The sequence below is a fragment of the Musa acuminata genome, chromosome BXJ1-6, assembly GCF_036884655.1.
Source record: "Musa acuminata AAA Group cultivar baxijiao chromosome BXJ1-6, Cavendish_Baxijiao_AAA, whole genome shotgun sequence".
In the NCBI taxonomy this organism is placed as follows: domain Eukaryota; kingdom Viridiplantae; phylum Streptophyta; class Magnoliopsida; order Zingiberales; family Musaceae; genus Musa; species Musa acuminata.
In genome coordinates this window covers 11,048,293-11,072,982 of record NC_088332.1, presented here as the reverse complement: position 1 = coordinate 11,072,982, position 24,690 = coordinate 11,048,293, and the positions used below count along the sequence as shown (strand labels likewise).

Genomic DNA, 24,690 nt, shown 5'->3' with positions numbered 1-24,690 from the left:
TTCCCTGCCTCTTGTTTTGGTGGTTCCAATTCTTCGTATCGAAAATATAATACCTTCATTAGTTAATAATAATAATAATAATCGGTTCGAAGTCTCTAATGCATCGAACAATTTTACATAAAAAGGAATAATAATAATAATAATAATAATAATAATTATTATTATTATTTGTTGTAAGTTTGATATATTGCAAATTTCATGCGAGGAAGTTGACGTGTATCCGTTTCCGTTACGGGGAACACGTCGTCATCTCCGTCTTTCTTTTAAGGAATGCGGGTGTCAGGTAAAGGAACCGAAAAGAACTAAAAGAAGAGCCCAACCGACGGCAGGGCGGAGGAGCTCATCATCACCGTCTCTCCTCTCTCATCCCCCCCCCTCTCTCCGTCTCTCTTTTTCTCCCCGTCAAAGACGGCCACAGTGGCGGCGAAGAGGAGACGATCTTTCCCGCGCCAGCCTCGCCCCCTCAAGGCGCCTCTCTAGGGTTTGAAGAAGAAACCCCCAATCTTCTTGGGCTTTTCCGTCGATCGTCTTGGGGATCGCGGGGCGGGGCGGAGACATCTCGCGGGCGGTCGGAACGATGAGGGCCATGGAGACGCTGCAAGATCTGATCGAGGAGGCCAAGGTTCGGACGGTTTGCTGGGCCATCTGCGTCTTCGCCATCTCCTATTTCTTGTCGCGTACGCACTGCCTGCCTCTTGATATTTTTTGCTTCTTTGTCACATGCTTCGTTTCGGTCGAGGCATTACGGTTTCTCTTGAAATAGTTCTTGAATTGAAGCTGCATCTTGACATGAATGGTATGCAAGACGCAAGGGATTTTATGAAACGATGTCTTTCTTTTACGGTGCGCCATAGTTCTCGAACATCTGGGAGCCAGTTCATGACTGTGCTGGTTCGGGCACTCCTCGCTTCAAGAAGTTGAAATGCATTTGTACAAAAAGGAAACCCACGACTCGAGTTAGCATGTTCGTTCACCATGCGTCTCTAGTGCTTGTTAGTAGTATCATTTCTTTTTCTTTGAAGTAATTTCTCCGATGGTGGTGTTCTGGTTGTCGAAAAGGAACAAAGCGAGTGGCAGCGTTTAGGATATTGAGGTTCTTCTATAAGTTTTAAGAGACGTGTAGCGGCTGCATTTATCTTAGGCCAACAGAGCCTTATGACTGTTATATTAGGTGGTCAATCCTGGCTAATCTGTTGACATTCTGAAACTCTACTTAGCCAAATCTGTTGGTCTTTTTTGCACAAAATGCATTCACTCCTAACTCAGAAAGTTTTTGGGTTAATGCATGTAGATGTATTTTTGGCTGCTTGACTATCGAAGAATATGCTAGTTGAGATGGGCCTTCACTTGTGACTTGGGAAGTTTTTGGTTTTGTACATGGAGGCATTGTTTTAGGTGCTTGACATTTGAAGAATATGCTAGTGCTTGAGATAGCTGAAGTGAGATGACTGTATTATCTTCAGTAACAAAGGTGGATTTCTTTTACGAATAGGTGAAGCATTTTATGGTTATAATTCTCTTTTATCTTCTTAGAATAATCTTTCTAGTCCTTTTCTCTATCAACATATGGTTCCTTTAGTAAATAGTAGGATAGGTCTCTTTTGTTAGCACAAGCCACCCATCAGGACTTGGATTTTGTGGCCCATGGCAAAGAGGATGGACCTGATCTCTGTTTATTCTATGCTTCATCAGAGCTTGGGTCCAGATCTATACAAAAATACAAAACCTCTGGATCCACAAAGAGTCTGCATGATGAGATTGATATAGACAACTAATGAAGCTAATTGAATGTAATCAATTTTTAATAGTAAGAATGGTATTTTTTTGGTGACGATGATGGGGAAGGACAGGAAATTAATAGGAAGCAATAATAGGGCTGTAGAATCGGTGTTTATGCCTTATATTCCATTTAGGAAAGTAGTATAAATCTGATACCTTTTATTCATTGATAAGCTTACCAAAAAGTAAGATCATATAACAACACATGTATCATTTAAGTAACAGGTGGAGTCCAACATCAGTTAGGAGTTGGAGAGCCATTTTCTGAAAAGAGCCCACAAGGTCCTCTCCTCGAGGTTCCCTTTGGGTTTCACCCCAAAGGATGAGATCATGCGGGCCGATGAAGTGGTTAATACCTCACGTGCCACCATGCCTGGGTTGGTGACAGACCTGTACTTCACTGACTTGGTGGATATGGCAGGTACATTAAATCTCGTGGATCTCCAACTAGGAGGCCTTGATAATGTGACATAATATCACAATTTAGAGATCCATGGTTCAATAAGACCCGGCATGTTTCTCTATTGGATCATATCATGTCTCCAATGCTTAGTCCAATGATAGACATGTGCTTCATTATGTAACCTTAAAGGGTTGATCGTTTGACCCAGGAGCCCCAAAGGGTGTGGATTGTGGAAATGTGGAAGACTATCCTAATACGCCAAGGTCCTTTTCAGTTATATGCCTTATTTTAAAACAGAAGACTACCGGGGTCCCATCTATCTTCCCTACGCATGACATGGGGCCACTTAATTGAGATGGGCTATGCCCTTTATGACCTCGATCAAATCTACTTAACTGGTGCAAGGACTCAACATGACTAAAGAAGAAAAGACAAGGAAGTTCCACAAGAGGAGAAAGCTGAGGGGAATAAGAAGGTTTGGGAGGGAAACCAATGTGAATAATGAACAACAAACATAGGGAGCATGAATTTCCGAATGAGACTCTAGGTGGAGACCACTTAAACCCCGAGGGGAAGATTGACTCTCAGAGGGTCAAGTGATTATGCTAGAGCCAAATGAGACTTTCTCCTTATAAATATGTTCAGGCGATACTTTATCTCCTTGCACATCACAAACTCTTTAACTTCAGGAACACATAACAAACTATGGTTGGGTAGCCTAGCTAGAGTGATAACGTAAGATTTCCTAAAGATTCAATTTTGCCTCAAAAATGAGGAAAATCTTCTAGCTTCAAGAACAAAACATTACAACAATGGACATTTAAGACACCTTGGAAAGAACAACCAGTGTCATTCATCCCGGAGATGACCAGCTTGTCGCATTGTCCCTTGGCATGTTGGCTTGATCTCAACTCTAAATATGGTGGGGACAATGTAATGAGAGGGTTTAGGTAGGCTTTCTAGATCATTTAAGGGAAAAGCAATATGTGGCATCTACACCGATGTACTGTCACATCACTGATAAGCCAGAATTGCATCACCAACATGGTCATGCTACAGTTGACCTTGAGCATAACCATTTGCCACAATCAACCATTTCATTCACCCATACAAGAAGCCTGCCACGAAGGCTAGACCATTATGGAGGTTCTTCACTGTAAAAGGTGACCTCCTCAAGTAAAAGCGGCATTGATTTTGTGCCTTATTGTTTAGATTCTCTATCTCTGTTGGTTCCCATACCTTAGATTAGGCTTTGACTTGATTGTTGGAGGACCCTGCCAGGCACATTTCCAAGCCATCGTCTCTGTTCTGTAGGACTCACCTTGGAGATTGCCTCCTTAGCAGCACAACACCTTGGCTTGATAAATCTGATCCAGATCCAACAAAGCACGTTGTTGCACCTCATTTGGAGTCATCTGGAGCCAATATAATTTTTCTTTTAGTCTCATCTAGTCTGTGATGCTTTTGAGTCAATGTGATCGAGAAATCATTGGTTTTCTCTAAGTGTTTCTGGATGTTACCTATCTGCAGTAATTAAACTGAAATTACCTTTTAATGTAGACAGAGATGCTGATATCAGAAATTTTCACTCTGAATAGAATATCCACAAGATCACCTTCTCATGAATTACTAATGGTGCAGACAAGAAAGTAGTGCTATTCATATGAAGGACGTAAGTCATGTTTTTTGATGAGTTCCACAGATAACAAGCAAGAAAATGGGATTAGTTCTTATATATGAGTGTCTTTTTATCCTTATGCTGGGTCAATTTGAAAGATTAATGTGATTTTTTTATTTGTTCTATCTATTAAACATTCACATCAACTCAAAGATGATTCATGTTTCCAAATCAGTGCTTGAGGCAATACAAGTGACTTGAACAAATTGTTATTGGGTTTGTTCAACATTGCAAGCATGAATCACCTTCTCTTTTGCTACGGTTGATTTACGGTTTCACATACTTGATTTGTTATTTTTCCTTTTGCTATTGTGTGACAATGGAAAATTTCTTTTCATTATTAGCTATTATTGCTTGTTTTTCACAGATACAAGCAAATCGATGTGGACAAATGTCCCCATTTCTGTTCTCATACTTGTGGCCTTTCGTGTTCTTTCTTATGATGTCGAGCTCCGTTGGAGGGTGCGGCCAGTTCCTAAGCAAACATATTTGTCCCATTTGGAAAAGAAGCAGTTACGTCTTGAAGATTCTCGCCTTTCTATTGTGGTGCCCACTTCAAGATGGAAGAGGAAATTTGATTCACCTCTTGTTGAGGCTGCTGTTGAGGAATTTATTAACAAAATTTTGCAGGACTTTGTCATCGATCTCTGGTATTCATCTATATCTCCTGATAAGGAGGCTCCGGAACTAATACGCTCCTTTGTGCTTGATGTACTTGGTGAAATATCAGGAAGAGTTAAACAAATCAACCTTGTTGACTTGTTAACAAGGTGATCTCAGATTACCTTTGCTAGTCATTAACAATTTCTCAGTGATTTTTTCATAGTTGTGTCTAACTAATGTAGTCTAGTTTTATTCCTGCAGGGATCTCATTGACTTGGTAGGGAATCAGCTTGACCTTTACAGGAAAAATCAGTCTGAGATAGGTGTGAATGTTATGATAACTTTATCTTCGGAGGAAAGGGATGAAAAATTGAAGCGTCATCTAATGGCTTCCAAGGAACTTCATCCTGCTTTATTTTCACCAGAAAGTGAATACAAGGTATAGTTATCAAGTTGGAAATGCATTCTTTTTTACAATATTATGTCAAGCAAGCATTGTTTCATGTATTGTTAGTTTCTAGGTACTTCAACGTATTGTTGGAGGAGTTTTATCCTTAGCCTTGAAACCACGAGAGGCTCAATGCCCATTAGTTCGGTGTCTCTGCCGAGAGTTGTTGACCTGCTTGGTTGTGCAACCTGTCATGAAATTTGCCAGCCCTGGGTAAGCTAATTAATATCAGAACTTGTCTATGGTTTTTTAGAATTGTTTCTTTAATTTTTTGAGAAGACATTGGAACGGGAATCCTCTTTTTGGTGTCACTCACCTTGCAGAATGTATTTTGACTTGTAACATTATCTTTTCTTTGTTGGTGCCTTGATATGATCGCCAATTATCCCCCCGTTTTGGAATGGTATGCAGACAATTTTAGTAATAAAGGACACTTGATTTTCTTTATATGACTTAAGGAATTATGTACAGTGGTACGTTTATACACATGAAACCACAAATTTGTGTGGTCCTCCACACCAAGAAGCCTTCGCAGTGACTGGCTTTCTACCCTTCATATGGAAAAGGTTAACTTCATGTAACCACTACTTTTTCAGGTATATCAATGAACTAATTGAATACGTGTTTCTCAACAACAAAGATAGCAGCAACATGGAGGCCACATCTGATAGGTCGCTTAGACATTCTGGGCAAAACACTCAAAGTTGTCAATTGGGATTAGTTCAAAGTGGTGGGGAAAAACTGACAGACGGTTCTGAGCATAGCCACCCATATGTATCACAGAAAGATTCTCTAAATCATATACCGCCTCGACCAGCAGACTGGGCCATGGTGCTGGAGGCTACTACAAAAAGGAGAACTGAAGTTCTTGCTCCTGAGAATTTGGAGAATATGTGGACTAAAGGAAGAAACTACCAAAAGAAGACTGCCAATCTAATAAAAACAGGGACACCGCAAAGATCTGTGAACACTACTCCAGGGTGCATAAACACTACTGTCCAAGCAGGCAGTGCAGGGAAGGAGTTAGCGACCTATATGAGTGAAAGTATAAAAGGTATAGATGAGAACTATATGGTTCACTTAACACAAGGAGTGGTAAACAATGAGCATCATGGTTCCTATGATCCAGAGAAGAGTCAATCCATGGAGTTGGGCAACATCGATGGAAATGAAAAACATGCCAGTAAAAGTAATAATAACATTCAACTGAAACGTTCTAGCAGCACTCCTGATATGGATGCAATATTTAAAACCAAAAGTGATGATGGGACTAGTTTCAAGGAGAAATGTCACATAGATATTGCCAAGCATAAGGAAGCGCAAAGTTCCGATGTGGTTTCCCATAGTGAAGGATCCTTGCATCTTCCTAAGATCAAATGTCGGGTGAGAATTCTTTATTGTAATTTTATGTTTTCTTCTTAAAAAATTAATGCTTTAAATTGTTGTGGCAATTCGATATGAGAAAGCCAAAATAATGGTTTTAAGTGCTGTAGTAGCTGGTTAACACATTCTTTATCACAGTTGTACTGGCCTAGAATCAAGCTCATCATCACTGGCACTTTGTGCCAGGCCCAGATGGATTAGCAAATGCCTTAATATGCTGGTGCATAACTAGCATAACCTTGCGTGCAAGTTCAAAACCTCACTTACAATTTTTCATGAAAAGGCTTTATATTGCTATAAATTCATTTACAATATAAAAGTGTTATATAATTTGTTCACGAAAAAATTAACTATTGAGTTCAAATTTATCTCTATAAACCATAATAAATTCTGTATTACACCTATATGTTTCTTGATTGTATTGATCTTTTTAGCATCATATTTGGCGGGATTCTCCAATCAAAATTTCTCATTTATATTTACCTAATTATATGTTAATCCAAAAGCTCCTGTTTATTTTATTCATATGTTCCTAGTCAACTTAAATGTTCTAATCTAGTATCTCAATAATTTATTAATTAAATATTGAAATTACCAATCCAATCTATCCAAGTTTTTTCTACCTTCCTAGGTTAGATTTGAAAATTCAAAAGCCCAGCTGCATGAGAACTTCCTCTCCTGCTAAAATTGTTTCAAATAATATCTGTAATTTGACTTGACAGCCCAAGGGTATATCTGCTTATTATGCACTTGCATCACAATATGGCTGGGGTATGGTGATGGCTCTACTTTCAGGACCACCTATGGTATCTTTGTGACTATATAGAAGACCTATTTCCACCTTAACTACTGACTTATAGTGCTTTGTTGTTAACTTATTCTTGGCAATCATTGGTGATCTTTGAGAGCGATATTTTTATCTCTTTATGTTCTATGCTTGATCGTACTCATCAATAAATATACATTTGGCTACATTTAGCAAGTATTATTAGCATTCTTGGCTGAGGATTATATGTTACTACTGCTCTATCTTGTGGGTTGTGACAACTAAAGGGAATTTGTAAATGGTAAAGCAAAGGACTATGTTCTAGTTCTTCAAGCAAGCTTACAAACTTCTTGCAAATGTTAATTAAATTTTAGACTTCAAGTTCTGTGGCTTTTTTGGTTCCTTATGTTCACATTTATCCTGTACTTTCTCTGAAATCCCTTTTTTCTAGATACATTTATCCTTTCTTTGGTTGTCTAATAACTAGCTCTTACCTGCATAAACTATTGTGCACCTTTGCTTTGCAAAATGACACAGTTATTCATTTCATACTATGTGAATTGGTAGTTAAGCCCACTTATTGGCTGATATGGTTTGAGAGTCTGAGACTGTATGCAGCATGCTACGTGCTGGAATCTTAGTTAATGATATACTGACACTTGGCCCATAAAATATTTCTGCAGGTTGTTGGAGCATATTTTGAAAAACTTGGATCGAAATCTTTTGCAGTTTATTCAATTGCTGTAACAGATTTGGAGAACAAGACCTGGTTTGTGAAAAGAAGGCATGCTTTAACCTATGTGTCTTTTGGACAATTACTATTTTTATTGATGGAGTTTATTACAGTTCATAAATGATTCTTATGTTAATACTTAATACATGATAGTAGATTGCCAGCTTGTAACAACATTTATAATATATTATTGAAGAGGGTCAATAATAACTAAGAAAGTAGATACTAACCTAAAATTTGCAAATCTTTTTCCTTTTTATATTTATTCTTTGAATTGCAGATATCGGAATTTTGAGCGTCTGAACCGGCATCTGAAGGATATACCTAATTATTCATTGCATTTACCTCCAAAGAGGTTTCTTTCATCCAGCATTGATGATTATTTTGTCCACCAGCGGTGTATCCTTCTTGACAAATATTTGCAAGTATGTTTTATACCTTCACCTTGCAATCTGTTAGTTTGGTCTGCACTTTTGTCTGGACGTCTTTCCATTTTACTTTTGCAGGATCTTTTGTCAATTGCTAATGTTGCAGAGCAACATGAAGTGTGGGACTTTTTAAGTGTTTCTTCAAAGGTATGAGTTACATAGATACAATGCAGAAGTTGTCATTTTGGAAACATGTTTGTTTTAGACACTCCTGCATGTTTTCAAGATATTGATCTTTCTTTTTTGTTAATTATTCAACTTTGAAGAACTACTCTTGTGGAAAATCTACATCATTGGTGAAAACATTGGCAGGTACAAAAAATTTTCTCATTGTTGATTAGCTTTTACATTCCTCTCTGTTGTTGAAAGATTTACTATATTGTTTCATGATTGTGCTGTTTATTCTCTTCAGTTTCAGTTGCTCATTATCTTCACTTTTCTAACAGTCGAGTTCTTTTCTTTTAACACTGTGCTAGAGCTTTGAACCTCTATGTTGGTGGCTGCACTTTTTTTAAGTCATTCATGCCATTTAAAAAAAAAAAGTATTTATTTTCCAGTTCATTTGTGAAAATTTTTTATATTTGTATATATTTTTGGCATTGATTTTGTATGTCTTCAGTAACTTAAGTTAAAGTTGCTGCTTAGCAATGATGAACATGTAATACAATCTGTCCTTTCTTAGAGATTAGTATCTTACAATGATGAACATGTCATGCAATGATGAAAACATTGCTATCTTACTGTTCAAAAAGATGCACAGTAGATGAGGGTCTAAGAGACTATTTCTTTCAAGGCAATCTCAGATTTTTTTATGCTGTTGGAGGATGGTTTCCAGCAGATCTACAAATTGTGATTACTTTCCTATAGTTGAGCTCACTCTGTTTTCATTTTCAGCATGTGTATGTGCAGTTATCCCGCCACATAATAGTGAAATATATATGATATCTGTCAAAGCTGCTCAGTTTATCAGAATGAGGGCCCGCTTCAAATTTTATTCAAGTTCTCTCAAAAATTGCAATTTGAACAATTGCTGTATCCATGCTTAAAATATTGGTTTGACTGGTACAATACCAACTTGTATTTATCAGTTTAACCAAGAACCGGCGGTGAATCATACAGCTTGACACTGTTGAGTTGACCACTTTTTCCTTTTTTTCCAGTGGTATTGAACAGTATAAGTCAGTTTATCACTTGGTATCTCGGTACCATACTGGTCGGTCAAGTTATCAAAACCAAGGTTTGCCGTTTCGGGTACTGAACCGGTCTCAGTGATTTGTCAGATTGGTACATGCCAGTCAGTACTGGTGTACTGACACATGGTATGCCAGTGCATACTAGTGTTTCGGCGAGAAAGAAAACGAGGGAGAAGAGGAAGGGGTGGTGGAGGAATAGAGGAGAAAGAAGGAAAAAGAGGAAACAGTGGAGGAGCAGCAGTAGCGGCAGCTTACCTAGGAAGCAACGGCATCGTTCGTGAGCCCTAATTTATTTATTTTTAATATTTTTACATTGAGTTGTATAGGACCCCACCACTTTTTATTATTATTATTTGAATCAGACTGCCTGAAATGGGTGTGGTCCGTGTATCGGCCCATGCTCAGGCCGGTATGTACTCTGTACCATACCATTTTGGGCAGTACAGCAGTCCTTGACCAAAACCATTGTTGATGCAGCAAGTAGTGGTTTAATCGCAAGTACATAGTTAATCTTTGCAAAGGTTTTGCCCTGCATCATGTAGAAGCCAACTTCATGTTATGACAGTATTTGTCAAATGATCTTTCTCAATAGATCAAGTTAAGCTGATGCTTGTTCCAGTTATCTCAATTGCTTTTTGTCATTTTGACAGTCAATGTGGATGATGCTATGGATGATGTATTTCGCCAGTTTAAAGGGTCTTCTGATGGTCTTACGTTGAAAGTTGCCGGTACATCACCATCTCATGCAACTTCTCCCTCTGTCGCTGACAAGGTTTTGTCATCGTCCTGGAATCCAAATGAGATAAGTAAACAGATCTCTGGATTTAGTAGCATGGAAACTTCGCATAGCTTGTCTGAGGATGAAGCACATGATGATGACCGATCTACCGCTGCAAATAATGGATGGCACTCGGACAATGAGTTAAACTCGAAAAGTTTTCCACCTCGTGTTTTCAATCGCATCAAAGAATATTCAAGCTTGGAATCTCAGCGGATCCAAGAATCAGATAAGTTTGACAGGATTGGTTCGGATGTCTCAAAAAATTTATTAGCCTCTGATATTTTAGAAGATCCAGTTGGAATGCCACCTGAGGTGCACCTTGCTTTTACTTTTCTTTTTGGCATATGTTCATTTTTTTTGTGTTCCTTGCATCGCATCATCTGGCTTTTACTTGGACTCTCTTTAGTTGCTTTCTGTGTAAACTTATCAAATTGATTAGTATGTGCAAGCAAAATTTCTACGCAACATACAGAAAACAAAAAGATAGTTATATAGTATGAATTTTATATTAAAATAAGATATAAATGTGATACTTCAATGATTCGATAAGGTATTCATGTGCAGCACACCCTATTAATAAGCTAAACCTTTCTTGTGCTAGCTACCACTCTTCTTTTAGATCTGAATATAAATGGCAAAAGATTAATAAGGTGAACGAGTCATTAGCATTACAATTATTACTCATTGAACTAATATTTTTTAGCATCCACTAAATACTGAAAATAAAGCAAGGCTCAGTTTACAAGGATCTGGTTAATGTGGAGTCCAGGGAGGGTCAGCCTTCCCCCTGCAAGCAGGGAGATTATTTTTCCAACTTGTACTTTGATCACATACCCTAACATCAATGCGCTCCTTCTAAGCATCCACTGAATACCACCTGATATATTTTACAGCAGCTAATAGTTCTAAAAGTGTTCTAGTGGCAAAATGCAGGTAAAGATATCTAATGGGTATGTATTTTTGACATCATTTGGATAGGTACTTCATCCAAAACTTTGGTTATAAGGATTGACCTTGCAACCTTAACCAGATTCAAGCAGTGGAGTCCATGTAGTTTTATTGAGCTTTACTTTTATTACTATTTTTTCAATACCAGGTTTGTCTTTTGCAGGCTACACAAAGAATTTTCTTTTTTCAAATCATGAGTAGTTCAATTTTTGAAAGTTTGACTAATATGGTGGAAATTTCAAGTCATTTTTCCTGAAAAACGGCATGGTGTGACACATTTTTTACTAGCTGTTGGTTTCATGATTTCTGATTCGGGGATTGATTGATTGCTGGCTTGTAAACCACTTTGCTTGTTTATCACTATTAGAAACAAGAAATAATATTTTGTATCTTTGTTGACTTATTACCGTAAGGGTTTAATCATCCTAGTTATTCTCATATGTGTTTTCTTGCCTATTTTTTCAGTGGGCACCACCAAATGTGAGTGTTCCAATGTTGAATCTGGTCGATAAAATATTTCAACTGAACAGGAGAGGTTGGCTAAGGTGTGTTTTACATGGTAATTACGTGATTTGTTTCTTCTAATGAAGATAATTAAATCCAAATCCTATATCTTGCTCATCATACTAAAATTATTATGTATCTTATATTTATTGAGATAACATTTTCAGCATGCCTTAGTTTTATGTAGTATTTGTACAGGCATTTATGTAGTATTTTATTATCTTGACTATGTACAAGCATAATCAAGATTTTTAATCAAAGAAAATGGGAAGTGTAGTTGTTTTATTATTGGTTATTAGGAGTATGGCTTATTATGGGTCTACGATTACTTGCAACTAAAGAATTAATCATTTGACCTTTCATATCTATTATTATCTCTTATTATGTCATAAACCTGGTGAGACATTTAGTAAAGCATTGCTGTGATGAAAACCTTATGTTGTGAATTAATATCCCTAAGAAATTTGGATCTAGAGTCATAAAACACAGAGAGCTATGAACAAGAAATTGACTCGAATGCTGATTTCACCCTATAACTGTTTAAACTTATGGCAGCATGTGAATGAGTATTAACTTCAGAATTATGCAAAAGCTTCATGGAAGATAAGGAATACAGAATTGTGCAGTCATGCTGGTGCAACTAAAGAATTTCATTCCTATATAATTCTTCTTTTTCTTATTATAATGTACTCTGTCACCATTCAGTATTTTGTCGATACGTTTTCACTGAAATACATATTTGGAATGATTATCCTGCTCCTACCTGACTTTGACTATAATGAACTCTTGCTTCCATGTATTTTGCTTATTCATCGTATGGATGTTCTTTCCCTTTCATCTTGCTGACTCCCCCCCAATACTTGTTGTGTAAGGACATTTAAGCATCTTACTTTATTTATGGAAAAATTCTGCAACTTAAGTCATTGTGGTAGAAAATTTCAAGCTTCATTATCTTGAAGGGCAAAATATTAACATTGAGCCCTACCTATTTCTGCAGAAGACAGGTGTACTGGATTTCAAAACAGATCTTGCAATTGATAATGGAGGATGCAATTGATGATTGGATATTAAGACAAATCCATTGGTTAAGGAGGGATGATGTTATTGCTCAAGGAATTCGATGGGTTCAAGATGTAAGAGTACAATTTTTTTAAAGATATTTTTTAGTATTTGGTATTGTGTTTTTCCAGTTTGGAAACATCTTTTTCTAGTTTAACAGTACCTATCCTCTAGGAAATACAAAGTCTGTGCCCTTTGTGTCCTTTTTTGTAGTTTAGTTTAACAACAACAATCCTCTAGATAAAAAAAAAGTGCCAGAGCCCTTTATTTCACACTCTCTTGGATGCTAAATACATATTTTTTGAATTGACCAGCTTGATCACAGAGAATAAATTGAGGGAAAATTGTCTCTAAGATACTATGAACATATTAAAATAAGACCTATAGATGTTGTTAGACGATGTGTATTGATTAGTATTAGTGGTGCAAGGTGAGATTGAAGGGACTTAAGAAGACTTTACTTGAAACAATAAAGCAGATTTAAATTCTTTCAATTTTACTAAAGATGTTGCCTTATAGTGATGGTAAAAGATCTACATAGCCAACTTTAAAGAGTTGGGACTTTATGGCTCATCGTTGTTGTCTCTTGCCTCGTATATCACTGGTTGCTTATATATCTATAATTCTTCTTTTTCTTTATATATTTAGATATAATTTAAAATAAGTATAAATAGGATAAGAAAATTTTAATTTACTTTCTACGGTTGAGCTACCAGTTTGTTGGCTGATATTCAGCTGCCTACTTCTACATATGTAATCAAATGTTTGGATTTCCTTTTTCATTGCTACTTCACTTCCAAGCAGGTTCTCTGGCCTAATGGCACATTCATCATTAGGCTTGGTAGCAGTCAAGGGGAGCTTGATGATTTTAATATTGATCAGAAACCGTCTCAAAGTACAAGTGGTTCTTATGGTGATAAAGTCACTAGACCAAGCTCTTTTGAGGCCCAACTCGAGGCAGCTCGCAGAGCAGATGATGTTAAGAAAATGCTACTTGGTGAGACGTTGTTTCCCTGCAATTTGTTGTATGATGCTAGCTCCTTTTGTTGCATTCCTTGCTGATGGATTATAGTTGACATGTCTGTGACTAATTAAAGACCACACTGGTTTGGTTTCTTCTATTGTTATTATTGATGCATAAATTTCTGCATATAACTGTTTAAAATTAAAGCTTGAATCAGCATTTATCGTGGACATGCTTTATTCTGATGTTATATCCTGTAGTCCAATGATCTTTAATGTTGTTAAGAATTTGCTGGGTAATGCTAATTTCAGCATCACATGTAGCACCTAAGGATAAGTAGAAGCACTAAACTTCATGCCTCAAGCATTCTAGAGTAAGAGATGGCTTTTCAGTCTATTGCTTCTTGTCATTCTGATGGATTTCATATGGATGCTTTGATTAATAAGTTTACAATTGAATATAATCCACTTGATGCATTTATCTTTGTGCTTTTAAAAATTCAATAATTCTTGTCTTTGATGTTTTTGTAGCATTGTGTCGAAAACCAATTCCTTTATGGTTGTGGACACATCAACAAGAAAATGTCTTTGGCCTTCAAAATTTTTGCGATCACTAATGAATAAGTTAACCTTGATGCACATAGTTAATATCATGGTCACTTGATGGACACAGTTTAAGGGCACAGTTCATTCAATCTTTTGGATGAGAATGAAATGTCATGCATGGGGGGCAAGGGATTCTGAAGCCATGTTAAGATCTTAGATCTCCATTTAGGAGGCCAATTTTCTGAGCAAAATAGAAATTCATGTATGGCTAGTTTGACTGCCTAAAATTTTGATCATTTGAATATCAAAGCATGTCTTATTTATAGAGCAAGTTTTGTACCAGCAAGTACTAGGCGTTGGACAGTTCTGTTGATTTCTTTTCTCCACAACTTCTTTCTCTGATATACCTCCTCTTTGAACACTATGTTGCAAATCTGCTTTTAGAACTTGCTCGGTACCGGTACGGTACGGTGTACCGCTGGCCTGTCGGACCGGTACATACCGCCCATACCGGGCGGTACGATTCGGTATGGCAGACACTTGTATCTGAAGTTGGTTTCTTATTAGCTGGTTTTCCTTGCCGTGGCTGTCATAGGATGTGAGATGCAGGTAAACTATATTAATTGCCCATGTGTGGAATAAATTTACCTCAGGGCACTCTCTTGTGAATCGCAAACAATCATTGATCAATTAATAGTTTTTGGGATAGCTCAGCCTTCAAATGCAATTTATTGGCTCCTGAATTTGTTGAAATAATTAATACACTTCGGACGCAAGGGATTTAATTTGATTCTTCCTACTCTTATATTCTTCTCCTTTCCTACTTATTGATTTCTCCCTGTCACAATCATATAAACATGATTTTGTCTCTTCCTTTATCTCTTGTCAATAATTCTTTTCTTACTATTGCAAATTGTTTGTAGAGTGTAATCCAAGATTTTCTTGTAAGACTAGGCCTCTTGAATTTTCTTCCTTTTTTATTCCACATGACACGGCAGGAAATTTGAGATTTGATACTCGCTTCTCCTTAATGACACTTGAGTGCACCTAAAAAGATGACTTTTTTGCTACTGCATTAATGTTGTCTCTGTATAGCTTTCAGTTGGCTTGGTGCGCTCTTGCTGTAAGCTGTCAGATTGTAACCACCATGGTCGTCTTCTCTTTTGTGGTCCCATCTTTAACTAATGTGTGCCTTTTCCTGATTTATTTCACATCTTTTTTCTTTGCATTTGGTCCGATATTTTTGAGTTTCCTGGTTTAGTTTTTAATTAACAATACAAAGTTTCAAGAGTCACATTTTTACAAGGTCGATGTTTTCTGTATCTCCTGTATGAGATTAGGGGCATTAATTTTCTTTCTTTTTTTCTTTTTGCCTCGAGCATGGATTCTAAACACGTCTGGGTTTAATTGGTGGATGGCTGTATCTAACAAGTGACAGAGTAACATTCTAGAAATTTCATAATAGAAGTTATTCATGAAAGAAAAGATTGTGATTAGGTTGGTTGATCTCTATGTTCAATTTTTGTGATTTCTACTGAACAAAAGGATTCTTTTCAGGTGGAGCTCCGACAGCATTAGTCAGCTTAATTGGATCAAATCAATATCGGCGCTGTGCAAGGGATATTTACTATTTCTCTCAGGTAGGTTCATTCAATCTCTCTTATATAATCACTGGTACATGGGGACTATAGACTTGTATCTTCACCTTAAAGAGTATGTCTGTGTATGTGTGCAGTCTACCATCTGCATCAAGCAGCTTGCATATAGTATGCTGGAAATGGTGCTTGTTTCAGTCTTTCCAGAATTAAGTGATGTGATGCTCGACATTCATGACAAGGCACGTAAACAGTCCTAAGAATGATCAATGTGAGTTCTGCTTCTTTTCTTTGCTGCAAGTGGCATGTTTCATACCATCAACGTAGCTGCCACAATACCTCAACATGCAGAATCATCTCCTAGCTGCAGTCTGGTTCACCAGAGTTATGCTTTTTCTTTGTTCTTTTACACTCGGTTGGCATTTTTTATGTCAACTTTCTGCTTCCAGGAAAGAATCTTGAATCAGGAAGTTGCAATGTATATTAGGAATCCTCTTAACGTTCTGAGAGCGATATGATAAAGAAATAATCCTAGAAGATCTTTGTATAGGTAGGATGCCTGTTACTCCTGTTGTAAATTGCTGAGACGGAGGATCCAAAGCTATTCTTTGATTGCTTTCAACTTGCTTCCTTGTAAAGCTTTTAAGAACACATCATTAACCTTATCTTGTTTTTGTGCTAATTCATCGGAAATAGGAAGGCGTCGACGCAATTGCTACCGAACGAAGGGGCCCGTTTTGGTTCCCATCACCTTATCTACATCCCGCTGCTTGGCGACAAGTTAAGAGTCAAACTGCATATGTTTCATATGCTTCAATTTTATTATATGCATTGTTTTTAACACATCATTTGAATTAGTATGAAGTGAGCTCGAATTCTCTTCTGCACTGCAATTGGAATGCGTATCCGAGCCATGTCGAGGTGAGAAGGTAATTAAAATTAGCAGAATGATCCTCCTCCAATAGAAATCATAGAATATTTTGCGTGCGTGTCAACCAGTAGCTTTTGTACAGTGGGAGATCGATGGTAAGACAAGTCGGTGCCACTTGATCAATAGTAGATGCTTGCCGCGTGACCGGGTTGACCAATGGGATCGGGTCTTTCTTTTGTACCAAAACCCCCGGCTGCTTCTTTCTCTCAGAAACTTGCAGTATACATTTCCTTTACTATTACCGTATATAAGAGGAATCCTCTTTCTGTTATCGTCATTAAATTCGATCTCCCTCGCTTGCTCTCTCCTTCCGTCAGGCACCAAACATCATGGCGAACTCCTCCCGTGGCAGCCGCGACACCTCCGGCAGTGGCGGCGGCGGCTGCTGCTGCAAACTCCTCTGCAGCCTTGTTCAGCTCGTCATCTCCCTCGGCCTCGTCGTCTTGATCTGGTGGCTCATTTTCCACCCTCGCCTCCCCCGGGCGTCCGTCCAAGAGGCCCAGCTCATGTCGTTCAGCCTCGCCGACAACTCCACCGCCCTCCTCTTCAACCTCACCGTCGGCCTCGCCCTCCGCAACCCCAACAAGCGCGTCGGCATCTACTATGACTCCTTGGTGGTTGCCGCCCTCTACCACGGGGTTCTGCTGCAAACGGCGCCGCTCCCGACCTTCTACCAGCACCACAAGAACACCACCGCGTTCCGCCCGGAGTTCGGCGGCAAAGCGACCGACGCCGGCTCCGTGGCCGTGTTCTACGGGAAAGAGAAGTCGGAGCGGACGGACTTTAACTTCGAGGTGAAGCTCCGCGCCAGGATGAGGATGAAGGTGTGGTTCATCAAGATCGGCCACTTCAACCCCGTGTTCGACTGCAAGGTGCGCGCCCTGGTGCCGCAGGACGGCGGCATGTCCGCCACGTTCCGGGTCTCGGAGTGCGACCGTTGATCCACCGCCTTGTGATTTCCCTTGGTGAGGGGAAGCCATTCATCTTTCGTTCTTGTGTTGTGTCGTTGGCTGCAAGAGGCCATGTGAGGCCGCGTGTTGTTTGGACCTGTTTCCGTCTTGCTTATGATATCAATTCATTGACTCCTCCGAAGTCGTTCTTTTTTGGCCATGAGAACACCAAATGCTTTTCTCTTCCTGGACCAGAGATTCCTCGAGCTGCAAGTCTCATCGTGAAAGCCGCATAATTTAATTTCAAGTTTCGATCTTTGATGCAGCTTTAACTTGTGTGTCAGGGTCCTTTTAACTTTAGGTTTGTTTGGGTCCATTCGACAACATGATCTGGCATTCATGTTGCTTGACAAGTTTGGTTGATCTCGTTAGGAAATGTTTACCCAGTTTGTCTTCTCCGTATTGGCCTAACCATGAACACTGACGAAGGTCAACCCAAGGCATCCGATATTAAAGATTTAAGGTCAGTTTTATGGATTCGTTCCTGAAGCCATTAAATTCCTCCCAAATGTTGTTGTTGTTAAATCTCTCTCTCTCTCTCTCTCTCTCTTCTTTATCTGTTTCAGTGATTCCACTGTTTTAGACTGCGACAATGACTTTCAACTACTACAGGAAGAGGTCAAACTGCTAAGCAATTACATAATCCTCGGAATAGTCTTGCAAAGTGATCGCTTTGATGGACTTTATTGTTGACACTGACACTGTAAAGCCAAACGAATGTAGATACATCCATACACGCAAGCAATGATAAGTGGACATCGCAATCCAACTGACCGTAGCTTTGTATCATTATGACTTTCGACCAAACCGACAATTTCGTTTTTTGGTTTTTTGGCTTTTAATTCTTTTTTCTAATTTAATTCAGATCTTAATCTTTAAGCAATCTCAGGTTTCCAATGTTCTCATTTATTGCAGTTAGTTAGATCGACATTTTACGTATAAAAAATTATAGAATAATATAAAACCCAAGTTGAGCCTCCACTAACCTTGTTGTAATTCTTAATGTCCCACTAAAAATGAGCTTAAAACTTATGTTAATCTCGTCTTTTTAGCATTTGTATTAATGCTTTTGCTTTTTGCAACTTAAAACTTTTATCTTAAATACGTTATTTACTTTTTTTCATTAGTGCTTCCTTTGCTACGCAGAATTACCGAATTAGGCTTAAAATATGATAAATTAGGTCGAAAAATTAATTTAAATTATAGATTAAAATAATTATAAATCCCTTCTTTATACTCCCTCCTTTTCTTTCTCCTCGTTCTGGCTCTCTTGCGATGGTGGGGGACGCCGCCGTGGCCGACAAGCCCTCGGGGTCGCCGGCGAGCGGCGATTTCGTCATCCGCCACTGGCGGCGGTTCCGCCCGGCGACCAGACCGGTGGCCCTGGACGTCGGCCGCGCCTCCCCCGGTGATTTTGAGCGCGGCCATCGGACCGGATACACCAGCCTCCGCGACCTCATCGGCTCGCCTCCGCTCCCAAGCGGGGCCCTGTCCCCGGCCTCCCCCTGCGGCGGCGACGGGGGAGGGGAGATCCGGATCAAGAACCGCCTCGTGAAGCAGGCGGCGTACGCGTACCTCCAGCCGACACCGTCCGCGGGGGGGCACGACTTGCACCGCCGTCGCCGCTGCTTCAGATCGCTCCGGCAGGCCCTTGCGTTCCTCACCTGCGGCATCGCGGTGGAGCCGCTCGACTCCTGCATCGAGTTCCTCCGCCGCCTCTTCCGCCGTCCACGGCGATGACTCCTCTTGACGCCAGCGCTAACGGCGTTTGACGGCACAACGAAACGCCATCCAGGTTTTCTTCCCTTATTTCTCGCTCTCGTAATGATTTTTCCTCCCCACACAAATAAATAAAATATGAAAAAAAAAATAAAAATAAGAAAAATGGCTCAATTGTGGCACAAGAACATTCCGCCAATCACTATTCTGCCACTGTCTTTAAAATACGTGTTGATTGGACTCCGGTTATATCAGTACGTACTCGAGTGATAGTTAATTTTGAGTTCCGTAGCTAGTGATCGTCAGATCATGATCCGACGGATGCGTTTGCACCACGCTGTATTAAGAGATAATTTTCTTGATTCTAACCACAAATGGCAGAGGAATCCAGCCTCGTCCTCGACGTGGTGACAATAAACGAGTAATTGTGTTGGATGGATGATTGGCTGGCGTGCATTGGTGAGGCAATGTCAGGAATGATAAGCCTTTACTGAGGGCCAAAGCACCGAGGACCAACGATGACATAGTCTTCATGTGTCGTTGTTGAAGACTTGGCTAGCCGGGAAGAAGAATTGGGCTAATTTCTGAATGATCTTTTCTTTTTAGATTTTTTATTGACAGGTATTTTTTTTTGCATGTTTTTTAATAAATATTTCTCGTTTAGCATAATTCTTGAAATATCTTTTGATAAAATAATTGGAGTAGTACGACTGGATATACCATATGGACTGATTCATCACAATCTCTTCTTTCACGTTTCTTGGTCTTTGTCTCATCATAGTCCAGTGCTGACGGTCAAAATTGGTTGCTTACTGTTCGGTTTCCGAACCAGGTACTTTTAATCTTTTAAATGTTAGCATACTTATAGAGAGGTTTTTTTGAGTTATGTAATTGAAATATGCTCAAAGTGGCACGTTACTTTTGGATTGATATCGCTGTGATGTATGCCATCATTAGCCTAGAAAATCAAGTGCCTAAAATTGGAACACTTTTTTATCCACAATAAGGCTGTATGACTGCCTTGTTTCTCATGCCTTTTCTTTTTGACAATACATTATCTTTGCCATACACTTTGCTACGAAACTTCTTAAATTGTTTTGAATTTCATTTGATCGTGCATTCTTCATTGCACTTCGTTAGATCAGATGTAATCAAGTGTGATTCTCTCCCTAAATTTCCAGCAGATGCCTTTGTTTGTAGGATAAACTCGAACGAATTTGGAAGGTTCGGGCCATGCAATTCACAACTGGAAGACGGCCTAGACATTTTCGAAGATTGGGACGGACCACCAGATTCAATGAATTCTTTCATCCTGGGATCTTGAGAGAAGAATATACAAAGTTGAGGTCAGGGATAAAATGATAGAAGGGGTTTTTCTGCTACTTCATTTCGTCCCTTGGTTTATAGTCATGGAAGGTAAAGTTTTACTGATGCACATGATAAAAAGAGGGGTCAAGGTGTTCATCTAGTAGTCATGACAAGTGATCCTGATGAAGAAGAAAATGATCGATGATGTGAGCTTGGTATAGACACATTGAACGTCACGAATAACTGTGATGAGTTTGGTCTTTACAAACCTGATCATGGTTATGATTCGAGTAATGAGAACGAGGACGTCCAGATGGATAGCACTTATGGTTCTATGGGTAGAAAGACTTCCGGATGGATAGCCCTTTTGGTTCTATGGGTAGAAAGATTTATTGATAAAAGAGAGGGAGAGAATTATTTGAGAGAACTTTTGGCTAAGTCTAACAGAAAGAGGGAGAAGTGTTAGAGAAGAAGGAAGACTATCAAAAATATCTGGACCCAATTCACTTGGATCACCAGATAGGCACCCGATGGTGTCAAGACACCAAAACAAGGTAGAAAGGAGTATCATTCTGGGGAAAGACACCCGTCCAAGCTTAGTGAAGATTCTCTATGGATGAAAAGAAGCAAGCTATAATATGGAGCAACCAAAAAGATGCTGGGAAAGGGCAATATAGGATATCCGCATGGCATCATCTTCTTAATTTTTTTTTTTTGTGGTTTTATTTTATTCATGTTTAAATCTTTAAATTGAATGTTCTATTTTCTGTTTACTGCCAGGTTGACTGGGAGAGCAAGGTTTTTAATTTTGAAATATGTGGCCAATATCTAGCTTTAAGGCGAATTCAAGTATCTAATATTACATAGAAATCCTAGAACATGCCAAACTAAGATGCAGAATGGTACTGTCACTTATTACATATTTGCATGTTACACAATAATAAGCAAATGGGTGTTACAAGTACCTTATATTACATATTAGATTCTATGATAATTTAGATAAAGATTTATATATAGTTGAAAAATATATATTAGAATCAATATATTTTGGCCCATCCAAAAACTTGTTCCTTGTTCTTCAGCTGTCTGGTACTGTGTGATGGTTTGATACCCTGTATCTGTTTGTTAAAAGATTCTGGGATTTCTCCAGAATCTATCAGCTTTTGTGGAGTGAAAACCAAATAAACAAACAAGTACTGGTCATTGTCGGAGGATATCAGTTTTATAAAGTGCCGATCTCTGGTGAAAGCTTGTGCCAATTCTTTTCCTTATCGAACCCTTTTTGTTGAGTTGCATGTGTCAGCTTTGTCACACAGGACTAGATTTTGAAGTGTGTTGTGGGCTTCCATATTTTCTGCTCTGCTTTGACAAACTTATGATATGCCAACTCTGCTTCAGAACTTGGAACTTGTATTTCTGCATCGCTTGGCACGTCTTTGTTGCTTTTAATGATATAGTTTAAACTTTGTAAAAGGAAAAGGAGATGAACAAATTGTTGATGGGAACATGAAATGCCCAATATGATCCGGATGGTCATAGGGGGTTAGAATTGAGTGTCGTGATAGGACTTACATCGGTGCATACAGAAAGCAATTTGTTTTTTGTTTTGTCTGTGTGATATCTGTGCTGTTATTCCTATATCAATGCATTTAGAAAACAGTTCTTCTTGTTCATGCTTCTCTTTGCTCGATGACATCTGTTCTAACACCTGTTTTCTTCACTTTTGTTTCTTCAGATATCAGAATAAAATGCTGCCGCTCAACGTGGGAAGGAAGCTCGAATATGGCAACAGTGTGATGGGCGTCGCATTAAGTGGTGCAATTACGTTCCGTTGTATGCATTCAGAGACGAAGCAAATGGTTGACTGGTCAAGACGAAGAGGTGAGGGGTGGAAATAAATGGCATTTATCATCTGACGTAGTTCCCCACTGTTGCATTAAATTGATTTTTATGGTGTTCCAATCCAAAGTAGTCGACCTTTTCCATATCCCCCAACTGCCATTTCCCCCAACCCTCTTCACTGTGGAAGCACTTAGCCTAACCATGACATGCATACACTCTCTTCATGCACATTTAATCATCACAGTACTGAGTTGATCCTTTGTGTCCATGTTTGCATCATCTTTAGCAGGAAGAGAAGGGGAAACAGGAGAGAGAGAGAGAGAGAGAGAGAGAGAGAGAGAGGCGAGACTGGTTCAGGTTTTCCTGTTGCTGCAGAGGAAGTCGAGAAGAACGGCGTTTTTGCACTTGGGGTCCTCCTCGGGGAGCATCACGTACATGAGGCATCGGGGGCATGCGGCGAGCACCATCGACGTCGCCTCGGGGCTGGTTTGGCACGGCAGCCCCTGCTCGGTCTCCGACGATAGGCACGAGGAGGAGGAGGACGACGACCCACGGGGGGAGTCGACGACGGTGGCTGCCCTTCTTGACGCGTCTTCCCTCATCGGCGGCGCAAGGTTCAGCTTCAGGTCAACCTTGTGACTCTTCCCTTGGTTGCTGCGGCGGCTCATCCTTGTTCTCTGCAGGCAACCATATAACAGCAGTAGCATCGGAAAAGCTATCATGTGCATGGTAGACACCGATACATATACCTAAGAAGCTGGAGGAGAGGCAGAAACCTTCAGCAGTAGAGATTGACGACGAGTGGATCGACGGGGAAGAAGAGTAAGGGGTGGAATCTCCACCACTACGCGTGCACGCCGTTTACCAGTGTTGTGCTGGGGGAGATGAGCCTCCGATGCCATTTATATAAGAAGGATATGTATGGTATTGTTTTGTGTGTGCCCACGTGAGAGAGGGAGAGTAATGGCAAAAAAGATGGAAACCATATTGCTCGGTCAGGCGGTGAAAATTTGGAACAAAGAGAAGGGGTAAGGGGCAAAACAGAGAGTGCGCGGGTGAAGTGGGGCCCTCACCACTCCGTGAGTGGAGAAAGTACGCGGGTGAGAAAAGCTTGTGACGTTTACAGGGCACATTAAAAATACGCAACAAGGTTGACCGTGCTTCTTTACACCCTATTCATCTTAGATTTGTTGTGGTGCATTTTGTATCTCATATTGTTTTCCAACATTGACTGCTGCTGATGTCGACAAAAGCTTTTCACGGTGGAAACATGATAGTGGTTCTGGTGGCCAAATAATGGCTTATTTGCTCCAATAATTTCTGATTTGATGGCATTAATTGGTGGCAAGTAACTCGACATGGCTCCCGAGAGAGAGGACAGCTCGAATGCTTTCCCCAAAGTCTCCGTGCATTATGGAGACATGTCTTGATGTGAAGTGCCAAGGACAGCTCTTTACCCACCATGGAAACATCTTGTGAGAGCTTCTAATGTCCCTGCTGGGTTATAGATGAGAAACTGAGGGTCAAACATTGGTGCGCAGTCAATGTTGAATAAAAAGGGTCTAATGTTACCAAAGTTTATCGCGAGTAATTTATAACAAAGAGGGGATCCATATTCACTCATTCATATGATTAAAAAATTTATTATGAAAAAAATAATTTTATTTATTAAGATAATATATATATTTATATAAATTACGAGAAAGAGAATTTTTTTCAATCATATGCTTAAATCATGTATATTCAAATTATGTACTTAAATCTATGATTAATTCTTAAATCATAAATTGAACTAAGGATTAGAACATGTAAAGATATAAAATTATCATTTCATATTTGTCTATACCATAATTTTCTATGATAATCCTATAAGATTGAGCTCCCATTAGTAATGTCAATTTTGTATTGATCCAATTGAAGAGCAAGAGACTTTGTGAGTGAGCCTACTAGTTGATCAGAAGTATAAACGTAAGAAACACGTAATTGATGTCTAACAATTTGATATCTAATAAATTGAAAGTCGATATCAATATATTTCATGTGTGAGTGGAATACCAGGTCAACGCATAAGTAGGTGACACCGACGTTATCACAATATATTATATGAGTGGATTGGGAGGTGATATCAAG

The 24,690-nt window shown here is 39.2% G+C and overlaps 3 protein-coding genes across 11 annotated transcripts; all 3 read left to right on the top strand.

Moving 5' to 3' along the window:
• Window positions 1-241: 241 nt before the first annotated feature.
• Window positions 242-16,432, top strand: LOC135583382 (uncharacterized). 4 transcript variants are annotated; one of them, XM_065187155.1, is made up of 15 exons: window positions 249-677; window positions 4,228-4,630; window positions 4,725-4,902; window positions 4,985-5,124; window positions 5,508-6,294; window positions 7,744-7,844; window positions 8,074-8,218; window positions 8,300-8,368; window positions 8,488-8,533; window positions 10,065-10,507; window positions 11,609-11,688; window positions 12,645-12,780; window positions 13,511-13,703; window positions 15,773-15,855; window positions 15,951-16,432. In XM_065187155.1, the coding sequence occupies exons 1-15, from the start codon at window positions 578-580 to the stop codon at window positions 16,068-16,070; spliced, it is 3,024 nt and encodes a 1,007-aa protein (XP_065043227.1). In that variant the 5' UTR covers window positions 249-577; the 3' UTR covers window positions 16,071-16,432. The 4 variants fall into 4 exon arrangements, 3 of the variants coding, with proteins under 3 accessions (XP_065043228.1, XP_065043226.1, XP_065043227.1); XM_065187156.1 differs by having other exon boundaries at window positions 245-622; window positions 8,074-8,368; XM_065187154.1 differs by having other exon boundaries at window positions 248-677; window positions 8,074-8,368.
• Window positions 15,965-17,845, top strand: LOC103987687 (NDR1/HIN1-like protein 10). Of its 2 annotated transcripts, XM_065187160.1 has the most exons (5): window positions 15,965-16,081; window positions 16,507-16,590; window positions 16,669-16,731; window positions 16,824-16,907; window positions 17,059-17,845. In XM_065187160.1, the coding sequence occupies exons 1-5, from the start codon at window positions 16,073-16,075 to the stop codon at window positions 17,680-17,682; spliced, it is 864 nt and encodes a 287-aa protein (XP_065043232.1). In that variant the 5' UTR covers window positions 15,965-16,072; the 3' UTR covers window positions 17,683-17,845. The 2 variants fall into 2 exon arrangements, with proteins under 2 accessions (XP_065043232.1, XP_065043233.1); XM_065187161.1 differs by lacking the exons at window positions 15,965-16,081; window positions 16,507-16,590; window positions 16,669-16,731 and having other exon boundaries at window positions 16,883-16,960.
• Window positions 17,846-18,936: 1,091 nt separating this feature from the next.
• Window positions 18,937-23,728, top strand: LOC135676220 (uncharacterized). Of its 5 annotated transcripts, none has more exons than XR_010514206.1 (4): window positions 18,937-19,486; window positions 20,595-20,756; window positions 22,454-22,599; window positions 22,850-23,728. XR_010514206.1 is itself a non-coding variant. In XM_065187151.1 (4 exons), exon 1 carries the CDS (start codon window positions 18,967-18,969, stop codon window positions 19,429-19,431), a length of 465 nt encoding a protein of 154 aa, XP_065043223.1. In that variant the 5' UTR covers window positions 18,937-18,966; the 3' UTR covers window positions 19,432-19,486; window positions 20,611-20,756; window positions 22,454-22,599; window positions 22,847-23,728. The 5 variants fall into 5 exon arrangements, 4 of the variants coding, with proteins under 4 accessions (XP_065043223.1, XP_065043222.1, XP_065043225.1 ...); XM_065187151.1 differs by having other exon boundaries at window positions 20,611-20,756; window positions 22,847-23,728; XM_065187150.1 differs by having other exon boundaries at window positions 22,847-23,728.
• The last annotated feature ends 962 nt before the right edge of the window (window positions 23,729-24,690 follow it).